Raw genomic sequence first — 22,335 nt, forward strand, 5'->3', positions numbered from 1 at the left:
GCTCAGATCTCATCTGGTTTTCAGGGTTTAATTTGAGAATGCCCTTTCCATATGGTAGCTTAAGCATACGTTCCTGGTTGGATTTTTGCTTTGCTCCCATGCACGGCATTGCAAGAGCCAGCATCTGTGTGGAGCTGTACAGTACACGTGGCCGTGTGTTGCGTGTGTGCAACCCCTCTGAGGGCTGCGAGCGTGGTGGGGAGGTGGGAGTGGTGCTGGGGCCGTCGCAGTCCCAGTGCCTGGCTCACCACATCCCCACAGGAGCGTGCCGGGGCCATGCCAGGCTCTGGTAGGGGCTTCCTGCTGCCTGGTGAGGCTGGTGGCATGCAGGTGGCACCCCACGACCTGGGGCTGGGGCCAGTGGGCCCAGGCTGGCTGCCCTCTCAGCCCTGGCAGTACAGCGCGGAGCTGGACTGCCAGCAGGCACAAGCACCACAGTTAAGGCAGGCAGGTTCGTAAACCAATGGCAGGGGCATTTTCAAAGCAGCTGAGCTGTTTCCTAGTGTTTTGGGTAGAGCTTGGCACAGCTTGGTGGCTGGGTGTGCACAGTGGTGTTAGGAGACCTGACCTGACCTGTGCAGGTGAGCTGTGCCACAGCCCCAGGAGAGGGCTGGCACCACTGCAGGTGAGCCATGTGCGCACATTCCCCTGGTTCTCAGCACAAGTGCAAAACAAGGCTCATTTGTAGTTAGTTTCCCTAATTTCTGCACTTAGCCATTCTAATTTTTTCGGACTACATATCTTGATGAGATCTAGATAAGCTACAAAGGCAAGCAGGCAGGAAACCGCATGGGCAGTCCCTGACCCTGACTAGCTGGAAACCATCTGCTTATTTGGGGAGGGAGCCTACATGGTAATCTTTCCTAGCAAGTCTGCTGTGTTTGGGTTTTTCTTCGTTTCCCTTCAACTGTTGACTTTGAGTGTGTGTGTTTTCCCGAAGTGAGATGAGGGAGGGTCAGCTGCAGCAGCCCTTGTTGGCAGCAAAGGGGTTTGTGTTTGCCAGTGGCAGCAAGTACAGCCCCGTGAAGGAAATGCTTTTGTACCAGACCTGGTTTAATTTACATTTCATTCAGTCAGGAGACTTTTTTATTGTCTCTATATCTTGCAGTGATTTTGTCTTTTAGCCACTTATCATGCATTCAGACTGTGGTTCGCTGAAAGGAGTATTATTACTTTTAATCTCTGATTTTGCCCTGGGTTTCATTCATTTCTGTGGTTGTCTTTGTCCATCGGCACAGAACAAACTGCTTATGGCTTTTAATGGTCTGATTAGCACTGGGGAAGCATTGCTGACTTGGAGTAATGTTACTCCTGTTATCCCCTGGTTTAGATGAGATCAGGCTTCAGAATGCCACATTGCTCTGTTTGGGATTCATTTGAGTTCAGTCTGGTTCCCAGACTGAGGTAGGTTGTAAATTTCTTGGGTTCAAGAGTGTCGGAAAGGTGAGGGGGAATAGTCTTGATGACACCTTTTCCTGGGGTGTTTGAATGATAGGAAAGGCTTTGATCCATTCTTTCTGGCGAGAATGGAACAAAATATGGTGAGATGGACCAAAACTAAGGATGAGTTCCCACATAAATGTGTGTTCCTTTGGCCATCAGCTGTAACATGCGCTCCTTGTGCTGAGAAGACTCCAGCCAGAGTATATTCAAAGGTACTTTATGGCTTTTATCAGACTTACTGACCAAGCTGCTAATTCCATAGACAAAATTACTCCCACATGCAATAAAAATCATAAGCTGTATTGGATTTTGAGATATGAAAGATTCACATCCAGTTCCCTTTATAAACTGTGTTACATTTCATTCCTTCCCATCAGTACTGCCCTTTGTAATTGTGACTGCGAAGTTCATAGGTAGGTAGATGGCTGTGAGCCTCTATTACTTGGGTGGTACAGCCTAGAGCTACGTAAGTGCTTGAGCTAAGTTTAAGAGGTTGCTGACACTTCTGAAATATTGAAAGAAAAAAATGTTGGTGCTTTTAAAGTTGTTATTTTCAGTTAAAATAGGAAGGAAGAGAAAAAAAGGTTTGTAGCAGTTTAGAGCAACATAACGCTTAAAAGGAAAATGGAAAGGAAGGATTTGAAGGGCAAAAGTTGCTCTGAATAAAAGCTGCCAGATTTTGCTGTTTCATGAAGAATGCCTAAATGACTGCTTGAACTTTGTCAGAATATTTCCCCCTTCCCCAGGCAAATGGCTCAGAAAAGTAGACTTTATTTAAGCAATACTTTGATGTCACTCAGTCAAAACTTTTGACTGAAACAAAGATTTTTGACTGAAAAATGCTACATAATTCTAATCTTAATGAAGAGAAGAATGGCGTTTTGCATTTCTAGCAAAAGTCTGGGGCTCCTTACACACAGACCTATACAAGCTGCAGGCTTGTATTAAGTTTGATCTTTCCTCCACAATTAGATGTGTGTAGCCAAGCAAGGGCTGGGCGGTCAGCAGAGCTCTCCCCAGCAGGCAGTGGAAAAGCCAGAGATGGCTACAACACAATGTGTTTTTTCTGTTTTGTCCTATTACAACCTTGCTGGCTATATAGTAAACTGTTTTATTAAAAATGAACAAGTACCTTTTATTTTCCAACTGCATATATTTTCTAGTACTGTGAAGATAAACTGCAGGTGCTGCTGGTACGAGACTTTCCATAAAACCTTTTTCTTCCAGCATCCATAACCCGCAAAATATAGGCACAGGTCAGAGTAGTGAGCCTTCAGCAGCAGTTATGCCAGCGTAGCTTCCTCGCTCTCCCAGACGTACTCACCTTTAGCAGAGTGTTATCAGGAAGACAAAGGATTTCAGATCTAATTCTCCAAGGCCTCCTGTCCTCAGTGCCCTAATCTATGGGGCAGAGTGTACTTTGGTCATTTGATTTTTATTTACCCAGTTTCAAGCTAAGGGTATAATAAAGCACATTACGCCCGTTGCATGTGTGGTAATGCTGGATATTTTGCCTTTTACCATGGTAGTTGATTATAATGCAATTTTTAAGACTTACTTTCTAAAAAAAGGAATATTTATACTTTTATGTGTTTGATTCACACAGTATAGTTTGCTGAAGTCCTGTTATTAAGTACATTGGTGGTTACGTCTAGAAAGCAAAAAACATGCTGAGTAGTGTTTTATCAGCACAAATCTACTATTTTCACTAACCATAACAGTCAGGTTCTCCTGACTTGTAACTACCCCCATTGTAAAAATTAACAGTACAGTTGGGTATTCCTGGAACCCCAAATAGCCATCTGTGAGGACCTAAAACAGTTTGATGGGACAAATAATTAACCGTCCCTCCAGAATCCAGTGTCTAATCCAAACATATCCTTCCTGAAATAATTCAGTGCCTATCTGAGTAACTGGAAACAGCATGATTATAGTGGCGCCATTCATGCCACCACAGTTAGGGGTTTAGAGATTGACCCTAAGGATTGCTTAGTTGGGGCTTCTCAGAGAAGATCTCGCTCAGACTACCTGCAAATGCTCCTCTGATTTTTTCAGATGAAAAGGAGACCATGTGTAGTGTTAATTAAAAAGAAAATGCAGAGGATACCAGAAGTATTTTGTCTGAAGTAAAGCAAATCAAAAAGCCTTTTGTTACTTCCTTAGTTCCTGTGGCATTGTGCCAGCTCCTCGTTAGGATTAGCAGGGTTGGGACAGGGAAATTCAGGATCAATCTGAAATTTTTGGCAGACCCTCCCTTCTGCTGCACCAAGCTTAGGCTCCATTTGGAGGCTGCCAAACTGGGCTCTGCATGCAGTAGCACCCCAGTGAGCCTTGCTAGGGCTGCAAGAGAAAGCAGGGAAGTGTCAAGTCAGAGGCCCACAAAGCTCGCAGTTGTGTTCTGAAGAAGGTAAGTGTTAGCTGGAAGGGTCTGGGGCCCTCAGTGCACATACGCTTGCGTTCAAAGTCCCTCTTGGGTGGGACGCCAGTTAGCGTCACCATGTAGAAGAGCATTCCAAACCTTTATGGGGCTGTTGCATTTTCTCTTGTGGGGTGAGGCTGCCTCGCTACTGCAGGTTACAGGCAAGAGAAGCTTTTGCTGGCTTATTTAAGGCCAGCAGAGTCCTGCCTGCCTGCTGGGGGATGCAGCAAGCAAGCCAGCCCCCGTGCCAGCTGTGCTGGCCATGCCCCATCCCCAGACAATGGAGCCATCCATCACCGATGCCTTCAGGAGAGAGTCTGCAGAGGCGTTGTGCAACGCTTCCTGGACACATTGGCCTCTCTGTCACCAGCACCCTGGCTTGTGCCAGCAGAAGCCGGACTGAAGCCGGCCGGTTGTGTATTTATACAGTAGGTATGTGCTGGCTCCACCTGTGGGCTAAATAGTATTTGTTTACAACACTTCCAGGCTGCAGCTAGATACTTGAGAAAGGGATGGATATTCACTATTGCGCAGTTACTATGCAGTAAAGCTAAGAATCTGGCTTAAACCAGCCAAAGATGGGAAATGCATAGCTAATCCACTAACGTTCATCAGCATGAGCTCATTTATGCTAGCCCATAAAATCAGCCAGTTCTCAGGCACTTGCACAGCAATGAAAGTTGTGCCTGTGCTTTTGTGGGAAGAGTTGTGTTAGCGTTCGAGAGAGAACAGTTACCCCAGGAAACACCGGGACATTGCTCTGCATTGTCAGAGTTTTGTGATTTATTTTTTAATATTATACAGACAAAATAGTGGCTATTGTGTAGGCACGTGCTGTCTATTAGCAGAGATCAGGAAAGGGAAATAAACCACGCATTATTGAAGAATAAGATCATGATTGTGGTCAAGTGATGGCAGATTTTTTTTTCTCTTTGTCAAGCTGATTTGTAAACATTCTTCAAACAACTGTGCAGACAGCAGCTCCACAGCTCCAGGAAAGAAAAGCAAAGATGAGAACAGATTCCTACGCACAGATGTTTTACAGTAACCTTAAGACCTGTCCAAAAGTTATCTGGTCATCTCCAGTCATCACTGTGAGCTATGCTGCACATGCAGCCTCTTAGCAGCGCATTGTAATCAGGCTGTAATTTATGTTTTATCTCCAGTGATGATAGCCCTTAAAAATGTTTTGTGATGTATTTGCTCTTTGATGCATGCTAAGCTCCTGGTAGCATTAAAGGGAGCAGCGTGTGTGGGGGTTGCACGGAGCAGACACCTTCCCTCCCGCCTGTAAGTCAAGATTAATTGCATTGTGCTAATGCTTATGCTGTCACTTTTGTGTGGTGGCAAATGCAATGCACAACTGAAAGTTTAGCTATTTTTTCAAATTTTCGTTTCTTTGTTATCTCTTTTGACTCTTTTTGACCATTTTTGATAGTTTGATCCTGGAGGAGAATTGCAGGATTGGACCACTATTTCAGAGACAGGGTATTTGTTCAGTGCTTGCCATATTTTCAGATCACTGTCTATTTCCTGCCCTTAAGCAACACGACTGCCGTAAAGCAAAGAGAAGCATGTGGAGAGTGTGCTCCAAAGATGTTGAAATATATCGCTTCAACCAGCTCACATTCCAGTCTGGAAAACAAACTTGCCTTTGAGTTTGAATTCCCTGTGGAACTCATTTCTTTCTTCATATTTCCTTCTTATTCCCCTTTTTGTGTGGCTCAGAGAAAGAATTGTACCTCAGAGCTGGGAGATTTAGGACATAGGGTTTGTCTGATCCCATATTCTGGCTTATGTGGTGGTCAGTAGCAGATGAACAGTGACAGGAAAGGTCTGAATATTCAGGGATTTTTTTTTACTGTGTGAATGCTTTGTCTCTGCAGCTAAATAGGACCCAGGGCTCCTGGGTTACAAGCTGTTCTAGCCGACAGCTCATAAAGATTTGGTCTGGCTTGCATGAGATGGGGCACATCATATCACAAACATGTATTATAATTATCTGTAATAATGGTGTTTACCCTTGTGAAGCAATTACTAAACTGCATTGGAAAATGCACAGGATGTGCTCTTAGTATTTGAGTTACAAAATTAAAAGAAGCTCGGACTGAAGTTAGATGAAAGTGAACATATTTATCCATGTCAGACTTCCTACCATTTTGCACGCTCATATTGATTTCTTTTGACACAGTCTTCTTTTATTGAGTACCATATATATATTTTTAAATCCCTTACTGATAACAGTACCTGCTAAGGGCAATTGTAAAAGGAAACTAAAGTATATTAAACCTGCCTGAAGTCAAAATGTAATCTAACACCTGTAGTCTGCAATTTGTCATCACTTCATAGATACTTTTTCTTTTTTAATAACAGTTTTGGATTTTCCTGAGTTTTGACCTTAGGATACTGTATAATCCAAGAAAAGCAAGGAAACTAAACCACAGTCTTTAACACAGCTTTATGATGTCAAGGTGTGAAATCACCACTGTGAGAAAGAGCCCAACAAAAATACTTCATTTGGGGCTCAGACTAGTATTGCAACGTTTACCTAAATGAATACATTTTTGCAAGGGGGAAAAAAAAAAAAAAGGTAGTCTAACAACCACATTTCTTAAAGGAAAGAAATGAACACAGGTGCAAGTTGTAACTTCTGCTACAGTTTCTTGTACAGACATTCCTAGTAAACCTGTAAAGTGCCTTGGCACAGTGATTGTATCTAATTAATGCTCTTGCCAGTGTGACCCCCGGCCTGGGAGGCTGTCAGGGTGCAATCTTGTTTATTGCAGCAGTTTGTTCTGTTCTGTTCTCGCACATTTTCATACACGAAGATAAGCTGCCAAAGACCGGGGGTAATGGGTGTAAGGTTGTTTGTTTGAATAGATAATCTCCCACAGATTATTCCTGTAAAATCTGCTATGAGGGACAGACAGTACATCCTTCTAGCATAAGGTTTCTTTGAAAGGTGATGGAGGTTTTCTCAACTCTTAGCATGATAGCCAGGCACTGACAGTGCCGCCTGGGAGCTCTTGGCTTGCAAAGGTAAAGTGTTGCAAATTCCATCCGCAGGTCTCAGCAAAGTGTAGCTGAACACCTTGTTTTGGCTTGTCCCCCACCCTCTCTTTAACTTTAGCAAGTCATTGGGAAGGAGCTTTTCCAAAGGACTTGCTTGCACGGCCAAGTACATAGTGAAGCCGTTTTTGCATTGAGTCCAATTGGTGGCAAATCCTGCTCACTAGTTGTGAATACTTGTAAGGGATGTAATGGGTGGCTGGTGTTAGATGTACCAAAAAGATGTACTGAACCCATGTTTTGCAGTGTGGGCATTCTTTCTGGCCTTTATTTCGGGCTCCTTAAGCTGGCTAAAACAGTACTCTCTTTGGCATGAAAGTCTTTTGGTGTGATATAACAGTGTCATGGTTGGCTGTGAGAGTGGTGTACGTGTGGAGGGAAGATGAAAAGGTAGCCTGAAGTGCAGTGTCTGTTTCTAAAGCACAATCTCATCTTCCAAGAATTGTACATTTTTGATGTTTTTAATAGTAAGGGACACCTCATCATCTCAGCAAAACCTGTTGGAAAGGAGCTCACATGGCTAATCCTGTCTGCAAAAGGAACAAGAGAAACACAGCACGAAACAAAAGAATTTGGGGTTTCCATGTAGAAATGCAGTTCCTGTTTCTAATCTGCTGCAACGGCTGCACAGGCAACAAAACATGGCATTTCGTGGAGTGTTGTTAGCTAGTGCCTTGCTGGCAGAGGGTGCACGAGGGCATGTGCGTACCCTGCTCCAGCATCCCGTTTGGCCCCCTTTAGTGTCTCACCTTGTTCACATGTCTGGGTTGAGCTAGAAAGAGGGTGAAGATGGAAATGAACACCAGTGGGATAGTGAATCCAGCCAAAATTAAATACAGTGCAGAAAAGAGACGTTGATGATGTGATGTTTGTTCAGTTTGGTTTCACTCACTTCTTTTCTGCAGAACATGGCTGTCCCAGGCTGCTGAAGTCAGGTTTCTCCTGCAGGAATGTCCCCAGACACGGGGAGTGGATACATGCAAAGCAGTGTGGTGATCCCTTCCCCCCAATAATTCTTGGCTTTGGATTTTAGAAAGACCACAAACCCTTAGCTTATTACAAGTAATCCTGATCACTCCTGTAATGATACACTACATTATATACTCTCCTAAACTTAATCATTCAATATCTCACTTCCTTCCCTGTAGGCATGTACTATTATATTTTACACATGGCTTCCAGCTGGTTTTCATTGTGGCCTTCAAATCATATTTCAGTACAGTGTGATTTAAGACTAGTCATTTTATCTTTTAAAGTCAACTTCCATCATATTAGTTTTCTTGCAAGTTTTCTGCCAGGGCTGGTTGATTTGTTTGAAAAAATGAGTTTGTCTATGAGGTTAAAATCTACCTGAATGAAACTTCATAAAGCAACATCTTTTGTACCCGCTCTGTTCTGAAATGCTGAGAACGCAGTGATGCCTGTAGAGCTTAAAAATGAAATCTCTGGAAGGGATGGAAAAAATAAGTCCTGTGGGCATGGAAGGAAATCTATATCTTCACATTTGATTCAAAAGTAGATGGGGAGATGGTGAGGAGGGAGGGAGGGAGGGAGGGAAGGGGAAGTCAGCTCCAGATGGTGGTGGCTGTGGAGCAGGAGGCTGCCCCACCTGTGGCCATGGAGCAGTGGGGAAGGGCAAGGGAGGGCAGAAAGCAGAGGTGGGATGGCAGGAGCCCACGGAGGATTTTTCAGTGAGGGGAACAGATGGGTGAGCTGAACTTGGCAGCAGAGTGGGATGAGGGGAAGGCAGCCCTGGGGCTGCGCTGGGGAAGGCACGGAGGTGGGAGAGGTGAGTGGGAAATGGCGCAGGGGGAGCCTATGCCGGTGTGTGCCCCTTGTGAGCCCAGCGCCAGCTGGCCTTGGGAAAAGGAAAGCTGCATCTGGCCATCATTTTTGTACCTTCTCTTTGAAGTCCCACTATATGCGGGGTGCTTAGTGGTAGGTTCAGACCATAATTTGGGAGGGTTTAGCTGCACTGGAAAACGTGCTACAGCCTGTACTCTAAGCACAAAAGAATCAGTGGGGTTTCCTTTTTTTGCAGTAGAGCAGCAGAACAGCACTGACCCAAAATACAGAGTGTATGGCAGGGTGTGTACAACAGTGTGTGAAGTCGGTGGAAATTTTACCTGTGGATTTAAGAGTGTAATAATGACCCCAAAATCTGAAAAACCTGAAACCACCAAAAATGGTCAGTTTCCTTCATGGGGATGTGGCGTACAGAGCCAGACATGAAGGAAGCAAATTGACCAAATCAGTGCATTTTACAAACGTAGTTGAAAGCAAATATTTAACATAAAGGTAATATGGATTTCGTATTGTATCATGTGCCTCAACTGTTGATCTATTTTGCATAGAAAAGCATGCACTTTTGTACTAAATGGCCCATATTATTGAAAGGAAGTATAAAACTAGTCACAGCCTAGATCTGAAGGAAGGTCTGTGCATTTATACATGTGTGTGTGCATATATGGATAATGTCTTATCACTGAAATCCATTGTTAGTGCCATTAGAAATCTGGAGCAAGCCCCTAGAAGTCACTGAAAACATGAGATTTATGTGGTGCAAGAGTAGCTTTAGGGTTTTGTGTTATTTAAGAAAACAGTAAGGCAAATAAGCCACTTTTTTTTTTTTTTTTCCTCTGATTTTTTACATTGATATCCTCTGCATTATGTATTTTTCTCTTTGGAAAAGGGTAGAGAGGTCATTCCAGAAAAGGAAGGGTTAAGTAAAATTATTCTTTCCCTCCCGCTCTCGGCCCTCTTTGGTTGATTGCTTTATAGATGCTGTAGGCATCTCTTCATCTCCTTCAAATTAAACATTTTACTGCTGCTGATCCTGTATTGTTGGATTTTTTTCATCATTATATTTGATTGGAAATCTTGTAACATTTTTCAGGCTGGATCATTTCTCATGCTATTTGTCAACTGAAAAGGGGAAAAAAACGACTTTCAACTCCAACAAGAACGAACTGAGTAATTCACACTCTTTCTGGATGTGTTTCTATCTGTGTTAGCTGCTACTTGAATTCAGCTTCTGATTAGCAATGCTACATGAGGTTTTTCATATGACACTGGTTGTAAATTCACTGGCAGTTTGTGGTGTTAAATCCTTTTCTTTTTGTCTGCTCTGGGCCTTACGGTGTCAGGAGATAGGACCAGAGGGCACAACAGTGGAGATAATGTAGGTAGGGGCTGTGGTACAAATTTATGGGGCTGGGTCCTCAGCTAGTGTCAGCGAGCCCAGCTCTGCTGCTTTCAGTGCTCCCTGCTGATGCTGGTATGGATCTTACCCACCCTCATCTGTAATGCCTCTAGTTGAAAAACGTCACTCTTTCTCTTTGAAAACAATCCATGGACAAAAAAGAAATGCTCAAAGAGCAACTGAGCTATCCAGTTCATTGGAACATTATGCTCTTTTATTGCATGAGATGTAGTAAAACATAAAACAGAATACCCAGCATTTCCATTTGAGTTTCTCCTCTCGCCCGATGGAGCTTGCTTCCATTTCTTTATGCCTGGAGTGTTTATGTGCTTGGGAAGAAAGTGAACCCATGGGCACCAGAACACATCTGCAGTTCTGCTCAGCAGCATATCTTCCACAGTTGTTCAGACCTGCCTGGCGCTGCTGGCAGCACCTGCTTTTAAGTGACTGTGTGGAGCTGCCAAGAGCTGCCTCCTTGTTTGGATGCGTTCTGCCACTTTGACGAGCACTGCTCCGTGGCCACAGCAGTGGCTTGTGCTGCAGTCATCAGGATATGCAGTTGTCTCCACACACGTGCACTCTCGCCTGTACCTGCTGTTCATGGAGACACCATGTCTCTTGTACTGGTGTTGAGCATCAGCTGGAGACATTTTTTGCCTGCCAAGTGCCTCCTGCTGCCACAAGGCACAGGCAGGAGGAACGTAATCCCTTTCCTGGGCTGTGAGTCATGTTGTTTTCACAGCATCTCCTCCAGGTCCGGCTCCGCGGCCCAACTTACGCAGTGGGCAGCTGTTGGGGACTTTCATATTCTCTTCAAAAACTGTGGAGATTGCTAGTATTGTAAATTATTATGACAGCAGCGTTTGATGAAGAAAATGAATAAAAGGCTCTTCAGCACAGAGACATTTTATTTATTTGCATGTATTGACAATCTGATATTCCACAGTGAACTTCCTCTTGCATGAATAACTCTGATACAGTAGGATTTTACTAGGGGTTCAGTATGTGTGTAAAATTCAGTGCAAGGTCTCAGCAAATTTTATTTAATTTTTTTTTCTCTCCCTTTTAGAGAGCTTTAATGTAGGGCTGATTTTCTTGATGTTATGGTTTGCAGCAAAAACATTTTCTTCTTTGGGTGAAGAGCCAGAATTCCCTCTTCTTTGTGGAAGGAAATATTTATCCATATTGATTTTGTTAGCTCTGTAGCGTTGAGTTCTAATAATTATTTCCCTGCATCTGACGAAACCTCTGGGCAAATAGGGTCTTCAATCCTGTAGGGGATTTTTGCTGGTAATTTCTCTTGTATAGATTTGGTTTTAAAGAAAGCATATGTAGTTCCTCTGTATTTCTAGCAGTTCAGAGCAAGTTTTTTTTGTTGTTGTTGTTTGTTTGTTTGCTTTTTCCTGGAAAAAGGGCTGCACAAGGCCCTTTCCCAGCCATTTTAAGTGGCTGTTAGGAAGATTAAGAGCTACATATGCTTTCTTTAAACTTTCTGAAAAGGAGATACTGCTGGTGAAAATCTGTTGCAAGACTGGAAAATGTTTGCCCAGAGGCTTTCTCAGAGTGGAGGGATATAATTATTTGAACTCTTCAACTAGTGAAATTAATACAGACGTAAAAGAGGAATCTTTACAAGAGGTGCATTTAATCAAATCTGGCTTAAAAACAACAACAAACACTGAACTGTCTGTGATGTCATTCTTGATAGAAGGAACTCTTATCAAATCTCTGGACTTCTATTTATATATATATATTTTTCCATAAAACAGCTGTGATGGATTTTTAATGACAAATCATTATTCACGATAAAGTTGCACCTCACAGTCTCGCATTCGATTAGGTCTGTGTGGTACTTGGCATATTGTAGAAATGGTGTCTCTAGCCTAAAAAGACAAGAGGAAACAACAAAGGGGCAGAAGAGGAGCAAAGAGGGAGAATGACTTGTCTGAGATGGGACAACTGGCCAGTCGTGACAAAGAGACTACAACACCTTTTGACTTAATTTTGATTTTGGCTATATTTCTTTTTATTACCTACATTTTGTATTTATTACTTACTTTGTATTTGTATGTCTATTTTTGCCTACATTGTTTGTCTTTTATATTGCTTTCTCCTTTCAGTCTGTAGTTACTGGTACAGCTGTGTTAACGGTAAGAAAGCTAGTGGAAAATGATCAGTACTTTTCTTCATAAATACAAGTTAGAGTCTGTGTAAAGACCTGTACAAGTACCTCTTATCTCAAGCACCAAGGGGGTCACTGTGTACATGAAATATTTGTCTGTTTAATCTTATAGGTGCTGCACAGACAGCAGTCCCAGCCTGCAAAGGAGAATTCCCCACCTAGAGAAGAGGCACCTCCTCCACCTGCTGAGGACAGTTGTGCCAAAAAGCCAAGATCCCGTACCAAGATATCCTTGGAAGCTCTAGGTATCCTTCAAAGCTTTATCCACGATGTAGGTCTCTACCCTGATCAGGAAGCCATTCATACCCTGTCTGCTCAGCTGGATCTCCCCAAACACACCATCATCAAATTCTTCCAGAACCAACGTTACCACGTAAAGCACCATGGGAAGCTAAAAGAGCATTTGGGAACAGTGGTTGATGTGGCAGAGTACAAGGATGAGGAGCTGCTGACAGAGTCGGAGGAGAACGACAGCGAGGAGGGCTCTGAGGAGATGTACAAAGTGGAGCCTGAGGAAGAGAACCCCGACAAAAACAAGGCAGCGCCAGTGGACATCGACCAGAGATAATGTGAGATAGGAAAACAGAAAGCAATACATTGATCCAAGGATTTATTTTTTTCTCTTTTTACTTTCTGTTTGTTTCTGTTGCGCATGATCCATGTGCAAACTGAATTAATTCAGCATTGCCCAATCAGACATCACCTTGACACAGACACTTGAGTGTTACACTTCCTACATCTGACTGAAGTAATCATTGTAATCACATAGGATTATGCCTTCATTAATCTTGCACTTATGAAAGGGACATCTAGCAAGTAAATGGGAAGAAAAAGTCCTATGAAATCAATGAAGGAAAATTTACAACTTTGTGTGTATATATATATATTTACATAAAATATATATATATTAAAATTGCATGGGACGGAACTTTACAGCCTGAAAGTATAGACTGTGAAATGAGTTCTTTAAAGATGAGACTTGTTTATGTATTAAAACCACTTCACAATGAGTTGCTTTGGCTTTTTGATAAACTGCCGCCTGCTCTCAGGGTGTGGTGACTATTTTTGAATTCCTATTTATTTTCTATGTTTATCCCTGATTTTTTTTTTTATTATTATATGGCTTCCTATCTGGCAACTTGATGGATAATTTTTGAGGTATGTATTTAAAGATGTAAATCAACACTGCCAAAAAAAGAAAAGAGGAAAAATGAGAGAAAATGGAAAAACAAATCAGGGCACCTTAAAAAGAAAACTAGTAAGTTAAAGTACCTTAAACAAAATGCACACTTAAAAGGATACAGCATGTTCCATTCTCCACAGTCCTTTCCGTAGTGAACAGATGAATTTTCATGGGAGTAAGAATGACTAAAACTGTAATTCAGTGCATAGAAGACATGTCCGCTAATGAGGTTTTTATAGAAAGAGAAGAAAAATAATATGTTGAGATTTGATGTATGGAATTCATACTATGAACCACATTTTACTGTGGATTTTATTTACCTGTTCTCTGTTTCAGATCTTAAAATTTATAAGCTTCCTTCTTATTGTTGCTTTTTGTTTTTACTAAGGTGAAACACACACACACATGCAAGTGTAAAGTTACACTGGGACACGGAATACCACAATCCCAACAGTCCTGTCCAGCTAAATTGCTGAGAGATAAAGGGTTTGCATTGGTGATTTCCCATTCACCCTCTTCTCCAGCTTCCCCTGTGTTTCTGTTTTAGCTGGGCTTCCTCTGTGTCGCGCATTTGTGCCAGTGAAATGAAGTGTTTTCAGCCACAGGTCTCCCAAGCTGCAGCCCACCTCCAGCGCAGAGCACCCGAGGCATGAGTGCTTTCCGGCCTCCCTGCTGCGGGGGCATGAGGCCCTTCACACCCACTCACCCACTTGTCGAAGGGTTTTGCAGCGACCTAACTAGCAACTACGTTACATAAAGCAGAAATAATACTGACTGACTCTTCAATGGTGTGAACACTAAAGCTGCAATCTACTATAGCTTCCACCTGTTTTGAAGCCTCTTGTTGCAGGAGACACCAAGTAGTATTTACTTTTCACTTCTGTGCATTTCTAAGAAGAGACCTCACCTTCGCTACTGTTGCAGGTGGATTGATTTCAGATGCCTGTTCAAATTGCAATCGTAACTGTACCAACAAGGTTTCTACGTTGATTTTTTTTTTCCTTCACTGGGGCTTTTCATGTAACCTTGACAAAGACCTCATGCAATATCACTTTGAAAGTTGTTTTCTGTTTACTACACCAGGCAATGTAATATAACTGTTAATACTATTTATATATTTGAAAGGTATAAAAGGTAGGAGTTAAAAATGGAAAACAAACCTCTATGTGTAGATATTTACTCAGAACAGACAATATACAGGGAGAAGACGTTGCAATACAAGCTAATTCTAGCTGCTCAGTAACCTCTGGAATTTTTAAGGGATTTTTTTCAAAACTCATGTTTGAAACATAAGAGTATCTCTGCATAAATTTCATACACCTTTAGAAGATGATGGTGGGTTGCTTACTTAATACCCCTTTTGGTCTTCATCCTTTATTTCTGTAGTATGCTGCAGCTTTAATCAGAGTTTCAATGGTTGCTGCTTTATGTTTCTCTCAGAGCTACTCTTTCAAAACTGTCTTCTTATCCTGTAGCTGAAATCACTCCATACATTTGAAAGGAAACGGAATTTTGCCAAGCTATGTTAGGTTGTTCATCTGATGATGGCATCAACATTCGGTATCTTTTACACTTCAACCAAAAATTTTATTAGGTATTTTTTCAATGCTCAGTCTTGCCTTTTTATTTTAAATTTCACTGCCAATTTTGCAGTGGTTCTAAGTGAATCTGTGGGCATTTTAGCCTGTGGTCTTGCCAGAACTTTCCGAATTACAATGCATATATGTCTATTTATTCAATATCCATCATATAATATCTATTTGGAGAAAGAAACTTTTCTTGTAGTGCCTCTTAACAAAGCACAATTTTCCGCCTTTTTTTGTGAAATAAAAAAAAAAAACAAAATGTGTTTTATTGCGGTATCAACAATGTGAATAAGGATTAACATATTGTAAATGTTCTTTTTTCCATGTAAATCAACTTTATCTTTGTTATCACTAAGTGATAATTAATTTTTAACTTATGTGCATTGTTAGGCTGTTAGAATTTTTTGGTTGTTGAAATAAAACCCATTCAATAAATGACTTAATTTGTCAAGTAATTTACAGGGCTTTTTTTTTTCTGAATTCAAAAGGAATGAGGTCTGCAAAATGGGAGGGGAGAAATATTTGCATATTGGAAAAAGAGTTGATTAGAGTGCTATTATTGGAGTTTGAAAGACCTCCATTAGCCCACGTGGGTCGGCACAGTCGACAAATTCCTATCACGCAAGATCAACCTGCCATGTTACTTGCTTCTTATGTACATGTATGTACACACGCAGAGTGTCTCCTATGGGATCTGAAAGAGGGTGCGGGTGCTGTCAGCCTGTTGAAAAACATGCTCAAAACACACCCATAAAGATCCACTTCCAGTCTGCTGTCTTTTGCTGGTAGAAATTTTCTGTTTATAATTAAAAAGCCACAAATGACTGCGTGTCAGGAAACTTTTGGAGCACACATGTCCATGGTTAATGGACATAATAAAAGGCTTTATTATATTTATAGCAGGGCATCCTACTGAGTGTCTAGAGGAATGCCAGAAGGATTGATGTATCTGAGAAATGTGTGAAATGATTTTGGGGTAAATACAGATAAATGGAAAAAACTGCTCAAAATTCTTAAGCTAACAAAGTGGTGAGTGCACGGATTCAATCCTAGCAGACAGAGCATACACTGCACATCAGACTTGCGTTGTCTAGGAATTGAGGTAAAACAATTTTTAAAAGTATTTTATATTTTGCTATAGTTGCAATGCAGTTCTTCTTATAGCACATTTACATCCTATATAAAGTATCTATTTGCTCCCTTGAGAAAAAAATAATGGGGAGAGGAAGGTGTTAATAACCACATCTTTTGGTATCTGGCCACCTGCTCATCACTTGAATTAAATTTGAGATCAAATAAAATCAAGTGCCTGTCTGTCCGCTCAGGGAATGGCTCAGCACTCAGAAGCTGTGCACAACTGCATTGGGCCACATGCAGCGGCCTGGAATGCACAGCTGTTCTCCCTACATCTGAAAGGGTCTACTAAGCAGGCAGATTTAACAAAACATCTCCTTGCCAGAGATGCGGCCTGTTTGTACCAGCAAATGTCCATACTGCAGAACACTGGGAGCCTGGCACTGGTGAGCTACTTTTTGTTCTGAACTGCTGGTAAAGTCCCAGCGTGTGAGGCAGGAAGGTTAGGCTGGGTTTCCACAGGCCTCAGTGGGTGTGGGAGGTGGCAGAGAGAATGAACCAGCCTTTGAAAATGCCCGTGCCCTGGGCAGGTGCTGTGAAGATGTCGATGGGTGTTGGATTAGGTGCCCTTTTCTGCTTTCCAGTGGGGCAAGAAACAAAAGGATTAGCAGCCCTCACTTTGCTGAGAGACAAGTTTATGCATGCACTCTGTGTGTGTGTGTGTGTGTCTTTCTCTAAATATTATTTTAATTGGGGGGAAAAATCCTTTAAACATATGGGTTCTTCTTCCAAACCGTAAAAAAAATCATTTAATAGCTACTATAGCAGAAATATTTCTATTAATGCTTCTACTTCTCTATACTTTACATGCTGCTGCTCCTATCTGTTTTTCATGTTTTAGTCATCCGGACATATGTATTTCCGATTTCAAACCTGTGTGAGTGAAAAATAAACATTTTAAGATTAGTTTAAAATGTTTTTAAGATTATGAACATACTGTCTATTGCCTGAAGTTCATTGTTGCTTAGATAAAAGTAGCTGTTCAATCTCTTCCCACTTAGTAACCAATTATTTGCACTAGATTAAATGGATTAGAATCCTCCATTGATGAAATTTTGTTTCTATCCCCAACCTGTTAAACATTCAGGGATAAAAGCTAGATATGTTTGACAGTGAGCAAATGGCATCTTAAAATCATGAACGCATCATTACAAAAAAGCTCCACTTACACTATGAAGTGCAGTGATTAATTAAAGATGCAGTTTTAACTTATTTATAGCCATTAAAAAAACATACTGGTTTTAACATGAAATAACACAAGCCAAGTCATCCAGGGGAGAGATGCTGGCAGCCTGAGAGTTGGAGAGCAGGCAGTGTGACAAAGCCAACAGGGAGCAGCAAATGCAGGCCACCCTTGAAACCTCTGGGCAAGTTCAAAGGCTGGAAAGGGTGGCTCTGGTGCCCCTGTCACGTCCTTTTTGCTCACATACAGATGGCTCAGGAGTGTGAAAGCCCCATCTCACTGTGATAGCAGGAAACCAACGTGCTCACGCCTTGGCTGCAGTGCAGACAGCGGGGAGCTTGCCAACCAGAGAGTGTGCTGTGGGTGAGTCAGCCCTACCTCAGTCAAAAATATGATCTGGGTGAGGGAGCGACAGCAGCAGTTCAAACAGAGATTTGTGCTGAACACCCCCCCCCCAGCAAAAAAAAAAACAAACTGTGATTGCTGATGGACTTGCTTGACTGGTGGGTGTGGTTCACTGGAGCCAGAAGAAATAAAGGCAGTGGGAGGAAGGATAAAGCCTTACTGCTGTGCTAGACTGTGGAAGGCTGCTTTGCTGCTGAACAGCTTACCTCTGTTGGGTCCTGGTCCCCAGCCCTGTCCTCAAGGCAAGGCAAGACACATCCCCTCTGTCCCATGTTGGTTGCTCAGGCACTACATCCACTTCCTCCTAAGAGGAGTGGCATAACTTACCCTTCAGAAGGGGTCTGGTCTTGATTTGAAGACCTCAAGAGCTAGAAAATCTACTGCTGCCCTCAGTAGTCAGTTTGAATGGTGGTTTTCCTCCCTGCTAGATCTGTACCATATTCTAATAGGAATTTGGCTGGCTTTCCCTTCCAGTCTTTATTTTTTTGGTTAGGCTTTTATCTTCTGTGTAAAAGTCCTAGGTATTGAAGGGTGCTTTTTTTTTTTTCTTTTTTTTTTTCCTCTGAAGTAGCTGTTCTGATCAGATGAATTTACTGACTTGAGACCTTGGTGTTCAACTGAAGCTAGCTGTGACTATTTCAAGGAAAAATCTGCTTCTGCTAATGACAGAGTTCACCTTTCTATTCCTTTTAACAGTGTATCAAGATAATGACAGGAGGAGGGGGTCCTTTTAATAAAAAGGGTATTTGCTACTACTGAGACATTACCTATCACTGTGTGTTCTAGTTTCATTCTGCAAATATGCTACATATTTGTAGCATTTCATCTCATTAAGTCTGAGAGACAACATAATGGGGTCGAGAACTCTGATGAAATGTTCTCGGAAAGGAATTTTACTTTTGTGACCAACCTTAATCAACAGTAGTTGCACTCAGTAGCAAATTCCCACCAAATGAGATATGGGAGTGGCACAGGGTGGGTTACGATTTCTTTACCATGAGGTGAAAGTACATGCTATGCTTATCACCATCTCAGCTACGTCTCACCAGGGATGCCCAGAAGTGTCCAGCATGTGCTTCCGCTCCAGGGAAGAAGAACAAGACAGAGCAGATGGGTCTCACTGACATGAAGGGGACTCTTGCAAGTAAAGTGGGGTAGGATGGGACCAGCAAACACAGTCCTCTGCCACTGGCTTCAGCCATCAGTTTCACGAACTGAAGCAGTCTCCTCTGTTTATATTTAAAGGCTATTTTTCTCTCCTATTTGTATTTAAAGGCTGTTGCAGAATATCACTCCCTTAATGGCACTATTTTCACAAGTTATTTAGCATCATTTGTTCTGTGTCAACATTGTTCTTTCATTTAGTTTTCCACACCCAGTGTCCCCTCCTGACCTCTGGCCACCCATCACATTCATAGACAGCAACCGCATCTCCTGCGAGCCCTGCCGCACCACAGCCGTGCCTGGCTGGTTGGCACCCTCACCCAGTGCTCCTGGAGCAGCTGGCCCTAACCGCTGCCACCCTACCGCCGCAAGTCCGGCGGATCCCCGCGGCACAGCACCTGGGGAGTCACCCACCTGCGGGGCTGTCCCTCACGTCGGGATCGCCGACGGCCAAGGCAAGGCCAGACCCAGCCTGGACGGCCGGCGGTATGTCGGCGCCCTCGGCCCCTCACACCGCCCTGCCCTGCGGCTGCCGAGGCGGGCCGCGGAACAGCCAATCAGAAGCGGAGCCGGCCGAGCCCCAGCCAATGGGAGAGGCGAGAGCCGGGGTGGGGGCGAGCTCTCCGTCGAGGAGCCATGGAAGGGGGCGCTGTGGCGGCCATTTTGTCACCCCGGCGGCCATTTTAGGTCGTCGCGGTGCCGTCCGGTCACATGCGGGGCCTCCCGGCTCCCGCACTGCCCTGGCCGGCGTGAGGCGGGCACGGGTCCGCTGCTCCTGGGCAGGGCGATGGCGTACCCCGGCCCTGTCCCACCGAGCGCCCCGATGGGCCCTGGCAGCGTGCTTCAAAAGCAGAGCCCATCCCTAGAAGAAGAAGTGCTTGCAGTTGCCCCAGTAATGAATGGCTGGGACGCGATCCAGCAGGAAGGCGAGCCTGTACTCCGGCTCTTAGAAAACCTCCTTGGTACACAAGGGAGAAAACAAAATGCCCCGCATGAGTGAGGTAATGAAAGGCCACAATTATAGCTACTAGCGGGAGAAACGTGTTAATCACAGCCGACTTGGAAGGTAGTGGGAGTAACTTCTCCCTAAACGCACAGAGATGACAAAACGCGGGTTGTGCGTATACGTAGTATAGCGTGGCTGGGCAAATGGCATTGTTCAGCCCTAGGTGAGCATTGGTGCTGCCTACCCTGGCCAGGGACCATGGTTGCTCGTACATCTCTGTTTGAGGCTGGAAGTAGTTTTTTTCCAGCAGTTTCCATGCTGGAAAGTGAGTAGGATTACAACACCGGCAGCAGTAAGCACACCTGTACCAACCTGCTCAGCCCTCAGTTTTGCCCTGGCTGGGGACATTTGCCACCAAAGGGTCGTCCCACAGAGGGAAGGACAATAAGTAGGCCTCGTGCCTTAAATGTTTTCCCTTTGATCATCCCTTACCCACCTTGCTGCACCTGGGCTGCTTGGGAGTGCTCGAAAGAAGCACTTGGGGAGCGCCTGCTCTCATAACCTTGCAAGACTCACGGCGATTTGGCATGTGAAATTTTAGTGGGTGTTTTTGTTTCTTTGGGTGACTTCTGTCACTGTGTACAGTTACGAACATGACTCTGGCTTTGAAGAGACCCTTGGCTGTTCTAGTTCCTCTTGTCTCAAGGGGATTGGGATCTTTCTTGCTGTCATGTTGCCTCTAAAAATGCGTGCATGGCTGTTGGGTGAATGTTGGCTTCGTAATTGACGGACATGGTCTTGGCAATATCCTTTTTAAGCACCATTCCTTGTCATATAAATATTGTCTATCAGTGCTCATTGTCTTTATAGCAATCTTGAGCAAACAGTTTTATTTCCAATGAGGACATCACACATTGATCTAAACACTCATCTGTAGTGGATCAATTTACATTAGGAGAGCAGTATTGTAGCATTGCTGTTCATTATATTGAAAGAAGTATATGTTTAGTTACAGGCTAAAATCAATTAAACGTCCCTCTGCCTTTTGCTGTGAGAAAGTCAACAAGCCAGTCTGTCTTGGACAATTATCCATCTACAGCTCCTTAAAAAAAAGAAAGCTTCCAGCATCATCCCTGTCCTTGTATTTCTCAGTTTCTTCTTCAAGAACCTATTCTGCAATGATTTGCTTGTTTTGCAGTCTGGTAAAACACTCTCAGCTAAAATGCATATGAGAGAAATGAATGCAGTCTTGCTGCTGCTGTTTTGGAGGGATCTTTCTCAGGGCTGTACAGAATCACGCATCCAAAAGGGAAGCCTGCACGTTCACCAGAAGGCTGCCTGTTAACACGTGATGGTATACGTGGGAGATGCTGAAAAATGTAGATGATGCTGTTTGTATCTTCACGGGTGAGATCATAATCTCCAAGTGGCCCTAATTTCAGGGGAGGAGAAAAGGAGGAATTGGGAGGAGGGGAGGAATTTGTATGATGCTGTACTATTTCTTGTTATACTTTAGGAGAGAAGACTGGAAAGAGTGCTGATGTCTTTCTGACAAAGGGAACGTTGTTTCAGTTAGCGATGTAGGTGCAGAGGGAGAAGGAACCTGCAATTTCAAAAGCAAAACACATAGGGGAACTGCCGGGCAATGCAGTGGGATTTGAGGAGCAAGTTTCTTGGGGCTCTGGTGGATGGCAGATGAAAGCATCACCTGTCCCAGCCCTCTGCTGGAGGTTAGTCTCCTCTGTGTGCATGTCCCGTGCCTGCCACGTGCTGTCATGGTGGCAGGGCTGCCGAACAGCTGGGCTCTGGGTTCTGTGCCTGCAGGCAGGCTCCCACTGGCCTCTGCCTGCCGGCAGCAACCGGCAGAGCTCACAGAGCTGGGGTGAGGCTGTGGCCCTTGTGGTGGTGCCGGGCAGCCCAAGCCTTGCCACAGCCATGCAGGGTGAGTGTAAAGCAGGAATTTTTTGTCTTTTCCTTGTGCAAGCAAGAGGTAAAAGTGATCAGCAGAGGTAGGCTCTTACCTTGCGTTAAGAATCCCCTCAGGACCTGATGGGCCTGTGCTAAGGAGGGTTTGTCCAGCCTTCCTGTTTTATATACCTCTATATGTAGATCATCGTTTGGCTTGAGACTTCACCCACTCCATCTCTACCAGACAGGCCACTCCAGCCCTTGTTGTACTCTTTCATTACATGCACAAAACACTGCTGCAATGCTAATAATAATAACGAGAGGGAAGGAATAGCAGATATTACAGAGCATATTAAGAAATTGATCTTAGTTTTGCTTTTGAATAAAGAGGCAGATGTCAAACCAGCTGAAGCCATTCAGTTAATTGGTTTTTGGCTCTCCTGAGTGATTATATCTGCCCCGGTTCCACCCAGTTCAGCAGGTCTTGTGCTGGTCAATTAGCCTTTGGCAT

The 22,335-nt window shown here is 43.5% G+C and overlaps 1 protein-coding gene across 1 annotated transcript in view; it reads left to right on the forward strand.

The window, feature by feature from the left end:
- Positions 1-15,522, forward strand: part of SATB2 (SATB homeobox 2) — a 132,039-nt gene extending 116,517 nt beyond the window's left edge. The window contains 1 exon segment of the mRNA XM_035569741.2: positions 12,428-15,522. Coding sequence (XP_035425634.1) covers positions 12,428-12,883 — 456 coding nt within the window. The 3' untranslated portion in view covers positions 12,884-15,522.
- The last annotated feature ends 6,813 nt before the right edge of the window (positions 15,523-22,335 follow it).

Source organism: Cygnus atratus, chromosome 6, assembly GCF_013377495.2.
Source record: "Cygnus atratus isolate AKBS03 ecotype Queensland, Australia chromosome 6, CAtr_DNAZoo_HiC_assembly, whole genome shotgun sequence".
Classification (NCBI taxonomy): Eukaryota; Metazoa; Chordata; class Aves; order Anseriformes; family Anatidae; genus Cygnus; species Cygnus atratus.